The 16,624-nt window shown below is 37.9% G+C and overlaps 2 protein-coding genes and 1 non-coding gene across 3 annotated transcripts; 1 reads left to right on the top strand and 2 right to left on the bottom strand.

The window, feature by feature from the left end:
• Positions 1-1,401: 1,401 nt before the first annotated feature.
• LOC104903572 (hypothetical protein) lies at positions 1,402-1,839 on the bottom strand. The gene has a single exon (XM_010691619.2). The coding sequence runs from the start codon at positions 1,837-1,839 to the stop codon at positions 1,402-1,404; it is 438 nt and encodes a 145-aa protein (XP_010689921.2).
• Positions 1,840-6,340: 4,501 nt separating this feature from the next.
• LOC125493885 (small nucleolar RNA R71) lies at positions 6,341-6,446 on the bottom strand. The gene has a single exon (XR_007270212.1). It is a non-coding gene; the product is annotated as a small nucleolar RNA R71 (small nucleolar RNA).
• A 2,185-nt stretch (positions 6,447-8,631) lies between these two features.
• On the top strand, positions 8,632-9,373 carry LOC125493189 (sugar transport protein 14-like). Its single transcript, XM_048636278.2, has 2 exons — positions 8,632-8,743; positions 8,900-9,373. The coding sequence occupies exons 1-2, from the start codon at positions 8,690-8,692 to the stop codon at positions 9,356-9,358; spliced, it is 513 nt and encodes a 170-aa protein (XP_048492235.1). The 5' UTR covers positions 8,632-8,689; the 3' UTR covers positions 9,359-9,373.
• Positions 9,374-16,624: the final 7,251 nt, after the last annotated feature.

The raw sequence follows: 16,624 nt of genomic DNA, 5'->3' as shown, positions 1-16,624 counted from the left end.
ATTATGCTGCGGTGTAAAGTTGGTTGAGGCTGAGCAGTTATGAGGGTGATATCTGCTACGACAGGGGTTGTGGGTCGACATGTTGTATTTGTTGTGACGGGGATGGATGATCACCGTTGGATGGTTCTTGGGTGGGGTCCATGGTCTGGACTATAGGAGACCGACAGGGGGAGGTGGAGGTGCCCGTTCAAATCACCTATGGTGAAAAGATGATGGCGCTCGCTCAGATCTTTGGGCCTGTGATGAAGGTTGTTTGTTGCGGGTGCTCTTGGCTAGGGCCATTGCTGAGTAGTGAGTAACAATGAGGTGAGTTTTGCTGAGTAGCAACATGATGAATCTTGCCGAGTGGTGGCGAAGTAACTTCTTGTACTATCCTCCACAGACGGTGCCAAACTGTTTCTGTCTAGAAATTAAGGATACTAATGTGTGCTTAGTAGGGTGACCTTTGCGAGCGTTGACTTGAGTAAATTTTCCATACACCGGAAACCTGCAAAACACGGTTAGACTACCCTGGGAGTTATTCCACGATCGCCCCTCCAACGCTCAAGTCAGTTGATGATTGAGATTGAGAGAGAGTCTAGAGAAAGATATTTATTATGTGAAAATTGAATATCTGTTCATTGATGAGGTTGGGGGTATTTATAGTATTGGGAATTCCCAGACGGGAAGCATTGGTTGAATGGGATTTCTTGGGATCAATGGCCATGTTGTTTTTTCAGGCATTCACTATTTCAACCCTTTAGTGGATCTCCAAACCCTTGATTAGGTCAACTTAGTTGTGGGACCCACTGCTACCACATGTCCAAGGCTTTTGGGAGGCCTTTTTGTGCTCCAATCGGATTGTTGATCAATTTGTCCAAACAATAATGTTTATCGTTGTTTTTTTTCTCCATCTGTTAGTAAATTTGGACAGATTATACTACAAGCATGATAACGCACGAGTATATTCATCAATCTACAAGAGCACAATATCAATCTGTAAAAAGGAATTGGGGTTGGCTCAAGTGGTGAGCTTTACCATCTTCTCTAGCAAGGTTTAGAGTTCAACTCCTACTCCAAGCATTTGCTTGCAATTTAAGGGTGGAAGGGGGTTAGGGGTGTCTGGCTTGTAATGTGTCTGTGGATGGAGGCCTTGTGCGATAGCAGCCCATAGGAATTCTTCTTACCATTTTTTTTTTTTTAAAAAAAGTATCAATTCGTAAAAGATTCTCTTAGAAAAATGCTAAAAAACAATCTTCATTTTAGTAAATAATCATCATAATTTCATTAAAGAAAAACAAATTACAAAGTACTAACTCCGAAACAAAATTCGTATTGTCGTGTAAAATAAAATCTACAAACCAAAAACAATAAAATTAAAAAATACGAAATAAACAAAAAGAGTTTATATTCTCAATAATTTCATTTGTAAATCTTCTTGGAACAATACCATTTGCCATGAACCCAATCTTGATGAGCCCTCATATCATTATACCAATACTTACCCACCTCAACCTCACCATTACCCTCGAATCTAACGTAATACCTCTTTGCTCTCCCTTTCCCATGCAACTTCCTCGTAACTTTTCCCTTCCACCATCCCTCATTCGCGTAAACATCAACTTCATCCTTGTGATAAAATTCTGTGGCCGCAATCTCGGGCGGGACAGGCCGAAGATCGGTAGCCGAAAGAAATTCTCTGTGTGGGTGTGATTCATCAGCCGTCAATAAAGTGTTGTATTGCACTATGTACTCGTTGGTGTTGATCTCAGATATTATGGTTGCTGGGTAGAATGAGTTTCTGAAGCCTTCTTCTTTGCAGCATACTTCTACTTGGTCGCCTGGTTTGAAACTGGTCATAGCGGAGAATGTTGTTTGTTGGGTTTGTGATTTATTGATTGTTTTGGAGAGATTTTCTGCAAGATGGAAGTTGTTTCCGTTTTTAATGCTTGTTATTGCTGAACTTTGCTAATCGAAGATTTCATAATGTGGGGCCTGTGCGCCTTAGGAGTTCGTTTAGTGAAACCCTAAACGTTTATTATAATTTGACTAGAAACTCTACAATGACACATCAATCCACTTGTCTCTAGTCCCCGCTGAGTTTTCTGGGTTTGGGCACAAAATTTCGAGCCGAAAGGTAGCCGGACCCCACTTTTTTTTTTTGGCAAAAGCCCGTCCCAGCCATAATTTCCCCCCTTGATTATTTTATTATCATGTAAGAGGAGATATACAATTAAAAAACGATATAAGTTACCCAGATTGATTATAAACTTCCTTATTATTGTGCATAGCTTTGTCAATCAGGAGAGACATTTGTGTGTTTATGTTGATCAAGATTGAATTTTTATTAATTGTTAAACGTCATCTCAAAATTATTTAAAATCGTCCCGGGTCTGTATTTAATGAACTATTTTGCCTTTTCTCTTTTTTTCACCACCTGAACCACCATCCACCACCTGCACCACCAGACACCACCTACACCATTAGACATCACTGCCAACAGCCACCTCATCCACACCCTTGAAAGAGAATTTTTTTTATTCTTGGGCGATGACCCAAACGTCCAGGCCAGACGTTCGAGCCATGGAAGGAACGCCCTGGTCAGACGTTCCTCCTAGTCGCCTAAGTACTAAAAAAATTCGCTTTCAAGCCCGTCGAAATCTATGTGGTTGGTGGTTGTCTATTGGCGGCAAGACGTTCCTCCGACAAAGAGGCCAGGCGATGGTGTGGTGGTGTGGGTCGTGGGGATTCACGAGGAGGAGAGAAAAAATAGGGGGCGAGAGCAGTGAATATTTGAGAGGGGGGGGGGGGGCGAAGAGGGAGTGGTTAAGGAATGGTGTTGCTAGTGTGCGGCTAGATTCGACGGTGGTGGTTGAGGAGTGGTGTTGTGGTGGTGCGCTACGGCAGGTTTGGTGGTTGTTGTGTTTAAAAAAGCAGGGGAAAGAGAGATGGCAAAGAGGACTAAAGGTGGGGCTGGTGGTTGTGGCAATAGTGGTGGTGGTAGTAGGAAGTGGATGGTGGTGGATGGAGATGGCTGGTGGTGGTGGGGTGGTGGATGTAGCATCTAATATGAAGCACCCCATTATAGAAAGTATAGCATCTAATATGAAATAGAGGTAGTATAAAGAGATGACAAATATATTATATGTCCGAAACTAAATCTAAACTCTATCAGGCCCAGTCTTATTTTAATGATTTGGATTTAGTCTCTGGGAGTCAAGGCAAATTAGCAGCTAGGTCGTCTCCGTTGATTGATCAAATTGAGTCATCTAATATTTTTACATTCATATCTGATTTACATTCGACTCAAGGCCCTGTTTCTTTCAATTTATGAAAGAGACATAAATGAGTCATCTGAATGTTTGGTCTGGCCCTCATCAGTCCACAGAAAATACCGATTTCGGGTTTCCGGTCCAATCCGATCAAGACACGGAAAATTCCGATCTTGACTGGTGGACTGGAATTTCTGATTTATTTTGTAAAAAAGAGTTTATATGTTAAAAAAATTTAAAAGATACAAAGTTAGAAAGTTAAAAACCTACTATTTATTACCTTTGGGAATATCGTTGTCAAGATTATTAAATTTTATTTTATAAATATGTATAAATCAAATTAAAATATTTTCTTTTTGAAAAATATATAAATTACGGTCCAACAGGTCCAAAACCTGACCAGACCAGAAAATTTTCGATCCGGTCCGATCTTGGTCCAGAAAATTTCCAGACCCCGATTCAATCGATTTTGGTTATGGTCCATGTTCTGGACCGATGAACACCCTTAGTAATAATTGATTTTTTTGTTTTTTTTAAGTCAAAATCAAACTAAAATATTTCTTTATCTTGCTTTATCGATTTTTCTCTCACTCAATGATGAGACTCTCACTCACTCTTTTTTAAGCTGTGAACATGTGTTATTCTTTTTTGTTCATGTGGGAAGACTCATTTGTCCCATATTGAAGTAATAAAACTATCTTAACTCAATAATCTATTAGTGCGAGTATTGAAAGTGTTTACAAAAATGTATCACCCCATGTATACATGACAATAATCGGCAGTGGAAACATAACTTACAATGACCCACAAATAAAATAATAATTCATCTATATAATTGCTCATAATAAATAATATTTGTTTATCCATCATATAAAATATCCTAAACTTTCTAGAATCATACATATATAGTCTCATCAACATATCTCATTATAATAGTCATACTGTGATGTTATGGTTTTATATAGAGTTTTCTCCCCTAATTATGTGCTAAAAGTTGTGATTATGGTGCTCTTAGGAGCCATTTGGTACTAACTCTCTCCATCTAGTTGTGGTTTGCTATTTTGTATTGAATTGTAGGTTTTGGAAGCTATCACCTACTTTACATGATTGCACAGTGGATTAGAGGGGTTAGATGCCGAGTTTCTAGATCCCGATGATGATTTCCGGGACTTTGAGCAAAGAAGAACAAGAAAGAGAAATACTGATCGGCCCGATAGCATCGGGCGGCCAGCCCGATCGGGCGAAGAAGCGCGTTCATAGTTTCTGTTGCGGGCCCGATCGGGCGTTCAACGCCCTGTCGTATTTCGGTTTCCGCCCGATCGGGCGAGTTGGCCCGACGTCGGGCGCCCTTCCAGCTACTCTGCCTGCCAGTCATAAGACCGCCCGATGTCATCGGGCGGGTCAGCCCGATTGCATCGGGCGTCTGCGATTTAGCCTTACTCATCTGCTTTGAAGCCCGATGTCATCGGGCGACTTAGGCCCGATCGGGCGTCTGACGAGACGCAGATTTTTAATGATTTCGGGCCCTTCTTTCGAGATTTTCTTCTATTGTTTTAGGGCTTGTATAAATAGAAAAATCAGAATTATTAACTCCTATCTAGTTTTTATTATTAGTTTTCTCCATAGAGTGTTTCAAGAACCTTAATTTATTGCTTTGTGATTTCAATTCAAGATCAAACCTTTTGCTTATTCATAGTTCAATATAATTCGGTAATCTTTCTTCTTTACTTCTTTGTTATTTCTTCCATTGTTAATTTATTGTTTTCTTAGTTATTTGCCATGTTTCAAAGTATGAGTTTTTATATGATTCTTGTTATTGATTTCATGATTATGAGTGAGTAGTTCTATATCTAGAATTGTGGAGATCTATGTATGCAATGAGGGATTGATAGATTAGTTTGATTATCTGGTATTTCAATTGTTTCCTTTGATTGATTCTTCATGCTAGGATTATAAGTTAGGCCTGATTTATATTTCTACGTTGCAATACTGAATCTACTTCGAGAGGAGAGATACCGTATAGGCTTTCAATTATTAGGCAAAGTGACCCTTGACTATGCGAGAGCGGCTGGGTGATCTTTGAGGGAGGTAATGTTCGAGAGAAATTACATGTGCCCTAGACAGTTGACTTACTAGGTGGTTATCATTTATCCTTGATTTCCCGAATTGTATGCATAGTGATCCATGATTCTAGTACTTTATTGATATATTTACACCTTCATATTTAATTCTGCTACCTGTTTAGCTTAGTAACACAACCATTCATCTGATTTTGTTAGATATATATTAGAGTTCAGATACATAGTATAACTTCTCCCTGTGGATTCGATCCTGACTTCCCTGACTACTAGTTAGTGGACCTTAGGTTATTTTTGATTAGGTGATACGACTTTAGCCTGTCAAATTTTGGCGCCGTTGCCGGGGAGACGGTTTATTTTATTTTGTCTGAATTATAGTATTAAACTAACCTCTACTCTGAAGAACACCTGTTCTTTGGAGCATCTCACGTTTGTTTTAGTGTTTTTGGTGTATGAGCAGGAAATTGAAATCTCCAAATCTCATCCCGTTCGATCCAGAGATTGAAAAGACCGCTCGTAGACTCAGAAAGAAAACTAAACAAGCTAAGCTGTCTGCAGGGACACCCTCCCAAAAGACACCTTCTCCACCATCTTCCCCACACCAAGAAACCCCCACCTCACCTATTACTGTCAACATGGGTGAGAAGTTACTCGAACCTTCAGAGACTATGCAACCATCTCCTGATAACGTGCCTACTGGGGTACGGATGCCCACTATTGCTGCTACAAATTTTGAGATCAAGTCTCATGTTCTGAATATGGTTCAGAACAATCAGTTCGCTGGGTTACCATCTGAAGACCCAAATCAGCATCTGCAGAGATTTTTACAGTGTTGTGCTACTCAGAAGCAAGCTGGTGTTACTCCTGATGAGATGAAACTCCTCCTATTTGGTTTCTCTCTGCGCGATAAAGCTTTGTTCTGGTATAACAAGCTGCCTTCCACCATCACCACCTGGCCAGAACTTTCCAAGATTTTCCTCATCAAGTGGTACCCTTACCAAAAAACTGCACATATGAGACATGCCATAGTTACTTTCACCCAAGATCCTGGTGAATCTCTATATGAAGCTTGGGAGCGGTTCAAGGATTTGCAGCGTCTATGTCCTTATCATGGGTTGGACTAGTGGTACTTGTGTCAGATTTTCTACACTAGAGTTGATGCAGACACACGACGGGTAATTGATGGAGCATCTGGTGGTTCTTCATGGATAAAGCAATTGAGGAAGGGTATGAACTTTTGGAGAAGCTAGCATCTAATCAAGCCTCTACCATTCGTTCCTCTTTGAAAAAGGGTGGTAAACATGATGTTGAAGTCATTTCTCTACTGTTTGGGCAACTAGCTACTCTAACTCAGAAAATTGACTCCCTGAAATTAGGTAATGATTCCTCCCATATGAGTGTTAATGCGATGGCTAGTGCTTCTAACTATAATGTGCATATATGTGATGCTTGTGGAATATCTGGACATAACTCTCAAGAGTGTCCTGCATTGGGAAATAACTGTGAGGCCGTCAATGCTTTCCAGTCACAACCTAGGAACCAGTTCAACCCCTATTCCAACACCTACAATCCTGGGTTAAGACACCATCCCAACCTCTCATATAGGAGTACTAATGTGTTGAACCCTCAACCTCAACAACCATATCCACCTCAACAACAGGGTCAACAATACCAACCTTCACAACAAGCTCCACCTGGTTTTCAGAGAAATCAAGCACCTCCACAACCTGCTCCTCCTGCTGACCCAGCCATGACAGAGTTGAAGAATATGATGTTCCAGATGCAGAAGGGGTTCACTGCTTTTCAAGCTGACACAAAAGCTCAACTGGAAAATTTGGGCACGCATAACAAGATGTTGGAGACTCAACTAGCTCAGTTGGCTAGTTCTTCTGCTAGTAGGCCACCTGGGCCTCACCTTCACAATCAATGCAACCAAGGGACACTACAAGAATAACGCTCATCAACGACGGTAAATCTTGTTGTTAATGGAGCTTTTCTCGTCGCAGACGCCTTTTACGACGAGATTTCCGTCCCGTCGTCCCCGGTCGCAAAAGGCTCCGTCGCAAAAAAAAAATTACGACCAGTTTGGACGAGTCGTCGTCATTGATTTTTTACGACGAGGTGAAAAACTCGTCGCAAAACGTTGTGTATCTGCGACGATATTACCTGCCGCAATTCAGTTTTTAAAAATTCAAATGATTCTTTTTACGACCATAATTTCTTGTCGTAAATCTCATTTTTTAAAGTCATTGTTGACGTAACTACGACTAATTTTCGGTCGCAATTATACTCTTGGAACTATTTCATTATACCACTAACGACCATAATTCTTGTCGCAATTCTTTTTCATGCATTTCTTGCAACACATTTTACGGCCATAATTCTTGTCAGTGTTCTTTTATTTAATGATTTTTATAGCACATTTTTACGTCCGCATTTGTTTCGTTTTTTGCCGGACCAAATTGTTACATTTTGCGCCCATTCTTGCTTTGCATTCACTATATTTACCTGTAAACCATATACCACTCACTCCGAATATCGTGATAAAACATAATAAGTACATAGATGTCCAAACACAAGTACCAAATAACAAAAGTATCTACAATCTTAGCTAACGGTTCAATACGATAAAAAAGTCTAGAAAGTTTCACAAGCTAAAAAATCATAACTATTGTAATTCTTCCACATTGTAGAAAATGTATGACCCACAATGTTAGTCCATATCACTCCAACTCAAGCTTCATGTAAGGATCTCCTCCACATGTCATTGTTATTATTAGTTTTACCCAATCATGAGTCGCCTCGCTACTAAGCCCCTAAAACAAAAGGTAACAAATAATAATTTACAATGTATAAATTTTTAGCACATAACAGACAAAGTAGAAGTATAAATAACAATGAGCAAAAAAATTAGTGTAAACTATGAAAATTCAAATGATTCGAACCATGCAACAAGTTGTGGGTTATCCATCTATACCTTTTATCCAACAAGTGATTACTCCATAAGCCTAAATGAAAAAGGCATCCCCCCAAGCTAAAGTGGCAGATTAAAGAAATGAAAGGAAGTAATCAAGGTTGACATGCCAATGTTTTTTTTTTTTTTGACAACATATTGAAACAAATGAGCCCAGCTAATACACAAACCAACAAAATTTGCACAAGGGGACAAGAAATGGGTAAGCTACAAGACCAAACTAGGAGTAATACTCTAAACCTTGTTAATACTCTAGTAAACCAGATGTTCCTTCAGACTACCCCACCAAAATAAAGCAGACATGGTAAACTATGACTATCCTAATAATGTTCTGACTCGAACCAAGGGCAGGAGGTATCATCAATGCCTTTGCCAAAAATGTTGCTATGCTCATTGTTGGAAGAATTTTCCTAGGTTTCGGCATTGGATTTGGCAATCAAGTAAGTCCCAACTTCTACTTATTTCTTTCTTCATTCCTTCCTTTCATGTGAAAACAATGTGGGTCTTGAGAAGTGATTTCTCTACCAGTTCAGCAAGATTTCAGAGGTTCTGCAATAATTAACATTCCGTGTTCTATTTTCTGTTTAATCTTACAGGCAGTTCCACTGTATCTTTCTGAAATGGCGCCTGCAAAAATCCGAGGAGCTGTTAATCAACTCTTTCAGCTAACAACATGCCTTGGAATATTAGTAGCTAACTTCATAAATTATGGGACTGCCAACATACATCCTCATGGATGGAGAATTTCGGTGGGTTTGGCATGCCTTCCTGCAACTTTGATGTTTGTCGGAGGGCTTTTCCTTCCGGAAACCCCAAACAGTCTGGTGGAACAAGGCAGGTTAGAAGAGGGAAGGAGGGCGTTAGAAAAAGTCAGAGGTACCACGAATGTTGAGGCCGAATTTGCTGACCTTGTTGATGCTAGTGAAGCAGCAAGGGCTATCAAACATCCCTTCCGAAACCTTCTTCAGAGGAAGAACCGTCCTCAGTTGATTATAGGTGCTATAGCACTTCCAGCATTCCAACAACTTACTGGACCCTCAGATCAGATTTTATAGCTAATGATATTAGCAATCAGAGTGGTTCAGAATGTGACCCTCAGATCCTTTCCGATGTTGGGAGTTTATACCTTAGAGAAGCAGCAGAAAATGACAGTAATGAAGATGATCATGAAGTGCAGGATCATGCAAGTAGCTTCATAATTTTAATAGTATAATTTGATGCATATTACTGATTTTCACCATGTTAATATTGTTAATTGATCTAGTTGAGCTCACAGTTCAGATAGCTGATCTAGGACATCTTTATTTTTATCTTCTACTAGGTATTTAGACTGAAAAAATAAAGTCGGTTTGATAGATAGTAAGAAGTGATGGTCATACAGATGGATTTTATAAGTAATTTTGTGAATGAAGTCGCATGCCGATGTCCACGGTAATACTTATCCATTACCCAAGTATCTCCTTTTCTTCATAAATCTCCATTAACATACATCATCAGTCGCAATACAGATAGTTCAGAATGTAATATAGAGAATTTTCTCACAGCAAGAAAGAGAGTGAGGTCTGATGTAATACAGAGAATTAAGGATAGTCCAAGAAAGAGAGTTGATTTCTTCAGTCGCAATTGAACTAGACTAACATCAGGAGAGAAATTAGGTGAGGTCAACACACTCCCCTAATTTAGAATTAAGCTAGCGAGCACCTCATCCACCTTATATATTATCTCCTAATTTCGTTCCAAAATGCAGAGATCCAGCCTTCTATTCATTTTAATATCAACAGCAGCAAATCAAAGACATTTAATTCTTTAAAGGTTAGAAAGCGTAGTCACCTGGAACGTTATGCATAGCTTGGTCCCGACCACTAGTTCGTTGAATATGAGCTTCCATTAACATGTTTAATTGTGCTGCCATATCATTCATCTTTTTGCCGTAGTCCTCCTTTATTTCATCTATTTTTTTGTTAAGGTTAACATTTTCTCGTTCCTTCTCTTGGATACGTGCCATAAGTTCCGCTCTACTGGGTAAAGGTCCTCTGACATCTTTAGGTGTTACACCAAACCCAAAGCAAACAACGCCACCACGATCTTGTTCCCCAAAGCATTTTTCGACAACTTCAAAATGTGATAGGGATGGATTCTCTTTCTCAACGTCAACTATCTCATTCTAAAATAATAAAACACAAAAAAGAAAAGTTTATTGTGAGCTTACATAAACATTATTTTGAACAGTTTAGAACATTTGTGAAAATATTACATACATATTTGCATCCTCGTCTTCATCTAAATTTCCAGATTTTCTTTTCCTTGTCCTTTTAAAAACAGCTGATATTGGAGGCGGTTCCTTCCCTTCTTTACCTCCCTTCATATAAAATAATCAAACCATCAAAGGAGCATTATATAAAGAAAAGACTATAAATTAAAAATCTTACCATATCATCCCAAATTACTTGTCTAAATGGCATGCTACCAGTGCGATGAGGCATTATTAAATGTCCTCTGTTTCCGGAATTTCTAGAACGAACTTTCTACAACCACAAAGTATATGTTAGTAATTAAACCTCTATTAAGGAAAAGAGTTGTTAATCATTACAAAAATGACATACTAAAATGCTAAACATTAAGAAAATGACATACTTTGAAATTGGAACTTGTAAAATGCTCTTTTACCAACCACTCCCAATCCTCCTTTGTTAGATCATTTGGCGTTTCTTTTAATGCATTTTCTGTACCACCTTTTTTGATTATTGAATTCATCATCAGGATCCCTCTCCAGTTCTGCCACAATTTTTCAAATGGCAGAGGGTTATTGTACGGTCCAACTCAAAGCCATTTCCTGCAAATTTGTTCTGCAAAAGAAAAAATTTGGAACACAAATTAATGAAAACAAAGGTGTGTATGCAATTACGGTGTATGCGATATAAAGGTCAAGTTAGCATTACCACAACTAATTTCCACATATGATCCTTTGCACTATCATCTATCTCATTCCATGAATGCACTCTAACTGGACAAATTAAGCGATCTCGAACAATTTTGCCCATGTGCCTTGTCATTTCCTTATGGTTGTCTCCAACTGGACCACTGTTATAAAAATTCACCTCTAATTTCTCACCTTCTTTAAGATTTCCCACTTTCTTGCACTTGTTAACACCCCTTGGCTTTGCATCCGGTCTCCTATTTGTCTTCCTAACCGTAGGGATGAATACTTTCATAAAGCAACAAAAAATCATTAATGGGATATAAAGAATTAAAGCTTGAATTATAACAATTTGATGTTCAAAGTTAATTTCATACCTTCCTCCTGGATCCTCAAGGCATCTTGTGAAGAACTTTGATCAAGAAACTTACTAATTGCATCATTATTGATGGATCTTTGTAAGAAATCATCATGGTTTATCTCCTCATCAAGAGATAAAGTTGAAGGAACGGAAGTAAGCTCCTTTTCCATTTCCTCATTAGTAGTCCGTTGGTTCATTTGGCTTGCATTAGTTACATTTAAATTTGAAGGTAAGGAAGTAACATGTACATGGTTTGTGACCCTAGGGGAAGTAACTGTTTCACCTAAAGTGGACGAAGAAGGGGGTTTTGCATTAAGCAATCTCAAAAATAATGTAGCTTTTAGTCCTTTGCCATGATTTTTACCAAGTATTCCAGGTGCCAGAAACATGTTCTTCTTCCCACCTAGTGTCATTATGACATACACGAAAACTTAACCTGTCCATGTATTACTTTTGGTTAGTGGCATGTCAAGAGATAACGTTCGGGATCACAATCGGATCCAAGATTTAAAACCATAGTCCAAACAACAAAACAAAGGTATAATTTTGTTTACAATTTGTAGAAATGTATAATAAAAAGACCCAATACGTGCTTATAAACTATGTTAGAATTTAAAGGTTCCTGATGAAAGAACGTAGGTGAAGGTATAATTCTATAACATGAACCATCTATCACTCGTTGATTTCTATTCAGTGAACATTTCTGTTAATGAAAGCAGTTACTATACGCTCACAAGTTGTCATCCCTTCTATGCAAAAGCTGAAGTTTAAAGAAAAAAAAGATAGAGAGTAGAGATGAGGAGAAGAGAACAAAGTTCTAACTTTTAGAGGTTACAGCAGGGCAGATGTTTTCTAGTTTAACACATCATGTCAGATTACTCAGATACAGCAGGGAAGATGCTTAACATGACAAGAAATTCTCATTTGGCTGCTATATGATACCAGAAAATTATCACCTTGCTTATAGGATAGGCAAGAGGAAAGCAAATCCAAACAAGAACACGAACCAATGGTGATATTGTTGCACCAATTGCTAAACCATGTCGAGAACAAGCTGATTGAGGTAAAATCTGCGTTTGCAATAAAACATCGACAAGAATGAAGAAGAAAGAAATAGAGGTTACATGAAACAGAAAATGTAAGTTTGAACAAATTCAGAACTATTCAAAACTAACTACCTCCATCCTTGGGTCTGGGAACATCTATAGAAATCAACATATATGTTATTATAATATCACTGAATAGAAATCCATATTCAGCCAAATACAGAATAGATCACTGAATATGAATAGAAAGCAGAACTAAAATCACTGTATTCATAATCCCAAAAACAGAACTAAAATACTGAACTAAAATCCATGTTCTGCTTTCTATTCATAATTATCCCAAATACAGAACTAAAATACAAAACTAAAATCCATATTTAGCCAAATACAGAATAGAAATCAACATATAATCCCAACATATAATATCACTTGGTGGTTAATTAGAGATTGAATGCTGATTGCTTCAACTAATTGATCCACCAATCAGACACATGCATGCAACAACTATATATTGTAATTAACAAAGATTCATCTACTGTAGTTACTTTCCATGGTATGTTGACACAACTAAGTAATCACAACAAGAAATCCTTCCAAGCTCCATGAAAAATGGAACATATAGATTGCTAGTACATACCTTTCCTACTAAATGAACGTTATGAGGCAAGAACTAATAAATTATTTCAACATTAGTCATGAAAACTATAAATCTCAAAGTTGTGCCATTGTAATTTAGCAAGTAGTACTTTAAGCACCAATATATAGGCAAGAACTAATAAATTATTTCAACATTAGCTCTTGTCAACTACTTCTAAGCAACAAACAGAACCTTTCCAAACACTATTTAGATATTGTTTTGTTCAAAAAAGAAAAATAAAGAAAATGCAATCTAATAATAATCCATCTTAAAACAATAATATTTTAAGGATCTCTAAGTTTTTCTCTTTCGTTTCTTTACTACCACAGCATCAACGTTCTCAACAATCTCAAGTTCCATGTCAACCCTGTGTTCATCATTCATCTCGTTATGCGTGTATGCCGATGCAGATGCAACAAAGCCAAAAGATTCACGTTCTTGATACGCATCCTCGGCATCATCTAAGATCTCCATGCTTTGAGAATCATTGTCTTTCTCTACTGCCAACTCATATGTAACTCGAGGTTTTGTCTTAACTGCAACACGCCAGTTACCTTTTTTTACAATATATGTTGCATAGAACTTGTACACTTGGCTAGCTAGCACAAAAGTTCATCTGTTTTGAGGTTCCGTTGTGTATCAACACTAACATCCCAAATTTGTCCACATTAATTCCTTTCTTAGAATCAAGCACATCATACCAATCACACCGAAAAAATACAACATAATTACCCCCAAATACTCTACTCTGATTACTTCTGTCAATGCCCCATAAAAGTCTAAGCCTCTTTTTCCTCACCAGTATCACCCAACACCACTACTCCACTATTTTGTGTTCTCAAGTTTCTATCACGGTGTAATGTATGAAACCTAAATCCTTAGTGACATAACACTAAAAGACCTAGAACTGTATATAGGACCAGTGCTAAAGATAGAAATTCTTCCCCATAAGGACATGCTTTTTGTTCGTCCAACTTTTCAATCTGGAAAATACACATAATACTATCAAAATGCAATCTCAAATTATCAAAGTCAAAGATAAAACTTTTCCGGAATGAAAACGTACTTTTTTTCTAACCAACTCGCAAAGTTCACATCTCGTTGATGTTGGGAAAGTTCAACTCCTTCATGTGCTATCATTTCAACATATTCTCTATGTTGGACAGTAAATTAGTTAAAATTAAATAAAAACATCTGAAACATCAAACAAATGTTATAACTCACTTATAGAATGGGTCAACTTCAATGCAATTCTAATAAGCATAGATGTGAGCCTGCTCTCTTTCATACACGTCCAAATTGTTGGTTTTTCCGCCCCCTAAGGGCTTCCAGGGTGAGAAAATATAGATAGTTTCCTCGCAGTATCATCATCACCATCACAGTTACGCTCAAGACGATTAAATTTTGTTTCAACGTCATCTAAGTACCTTGAGCATAGAGTCATACACTCGTCAACAATATAACCCTCCGCTATTGAGCCCTCCGGACGTGCTTTATTACGCACATATAACTTGAGTTTATGGAGATATCGTTCCCAGGATACATCCAACGAAAATGGACAGGACCGCCAAGAATTAACTCATCAGCTAGGTGGACACTTAAATGAAGCATGACATCAAAACAAGAAGGGCAACCATGCTTCTAACTTCGAAAGAGTTAAAGGAATTTGGGATTTGATTTTCCTAGATGTTCAACTTGCACAGACTAGCATAGAGCACACCGAAAAATGACATAGCTCAACTAAAGGCTCGGATACATCTTTCACCAAAAGGCCGCGAATCACAAGAGGAAGTATGCTTTGTAGCAGGACATGGCAATCAGACTCTTCAATCCTGAAATCTTACAGTCTTTTACATTTACACATCGAGAAATATTAGAAGAATAGCCATCGGGAACTTTCAACTCTTTTAAAAAACGACACAATATCTCTTTTTGACTCTTAGATAGTGTGTATGGTGCGGGGGTAATTCAATTTGTCACCCTTTGAAATAGGATGTAGCTTTGGCATTATACCTAATCCCTCCATATCAAAACGAGAATTAGCTGTGTCTTTAGTTTGTCCTTTAATGTTCATGATGGTTCCCAAATAATATCACATATGTTCTTTTCAATGTGCATTACATCTAAATTATGTCGTAATAAAAGTGTTTTCCAATAAGGCAACTCAAAGAAAATACTTTTCTTATTCCAATTATCGCCTCTGATCTTATGTGACACTTTCGTCTTCTTACTGGGATCTTTGGACAAACATATACCTTCAAGATCTCTAACTTGTTCAAGAACTTCCTCCCTGATAATGGCTTAGGTGCCTCTCCTTTTTCTTTCTTTCCAAAAACATCTTTCTTCCTTCGCATGGGTGATTAATAGGAAGAAAGTCGATGAGCATATAGACATGCTTAAAACAATTAGGTAACCACATATAAGAATTTCTTTATGACAACAAGGACATGCTCTCTTCCCTTGGTACTCCATCCAGATAACATTCCATAAGCGGGAAAATCATTGATAGTTAACAGCAAAGCCGCATGCATTTTAAAATTTTCTTTTTTTGATGCATCATAAGTTTCAACACCAACTTCCCACAACTCTTTAAGCTCTTCTATCAAAGGCTGAAATACACATCAATAGCATCGCCAGGACCCTTTGGACCAGGTATAAGCATTGACAATAGCATACTAGAAGGTTTCATACACATCGAAGGAGGCAAATTGTATGGAACTAGCATCACAGGCCAAATACTATACGGTTTTGCAACATTAGAAAAGGGATTAAATCCATCACTTATAAGCCCTAACCTAACATTACGAGATTCAGAAGAAAAAGCTTCATTTTTTTCATCAAAATGTTTCCATGCTTTCCCATCTGCGGGTGCTCAATAAAACCATCTTCGACAGACCTTTCATGATGCCATCTCATATGATGAGCTGTCTTAGAGCACATGAACAAACGTTGAAGTCTTGGCTTAAGCGGAAAATATCGAAGGACCTTTTCAGATATTCTTTTACCATTTTCTTTCGTTCTAATTTCCCCATTTACCTTGATTCCACCTAGAAGCATTGCAAATTTTGCAATATTCTAATTGTTCATCATCTTTCCAAAATAACATACAATCATTAACACAAGCATCAATCTTTTTATATGAAAGCCCAAATCTTCAGTGGTCTTTTTTGCATCATAATAGGAATTAGGAAGAGTTGTGTCTTTTGGTAACCAATGATCTTTCAAGTATTGCAATAACATAGTAAATGAGTCATTACTCCACCTCCCAAGAGTTTTAATATGAAGCAAGTTAACAATTGTAGACAATCTTGACGACTTAGAACCTTCAAATAATGGCTTTTGCATATCATCAAACAATCT

This window comes from Beta vulgaris, chromosome 9 (assembly GCF_026745355.1).
Source record: "Beta vulgaris subsp. vulgaris cultivar EL10 chromosome 9, EL10.2, whole genome shotgun sequence".
NCBI lineage: Eukaryota > Viridiplantae > Streptophyta > Magnoliopsida > Caryophyllales > Amaranthaceae > Beta > Beta vulgaris.
The sequence above is the reverse complement of the archived record's forward strand: the minus strand, read 5'-3'. Positions and strand labels throughout refer to the sequence as shown.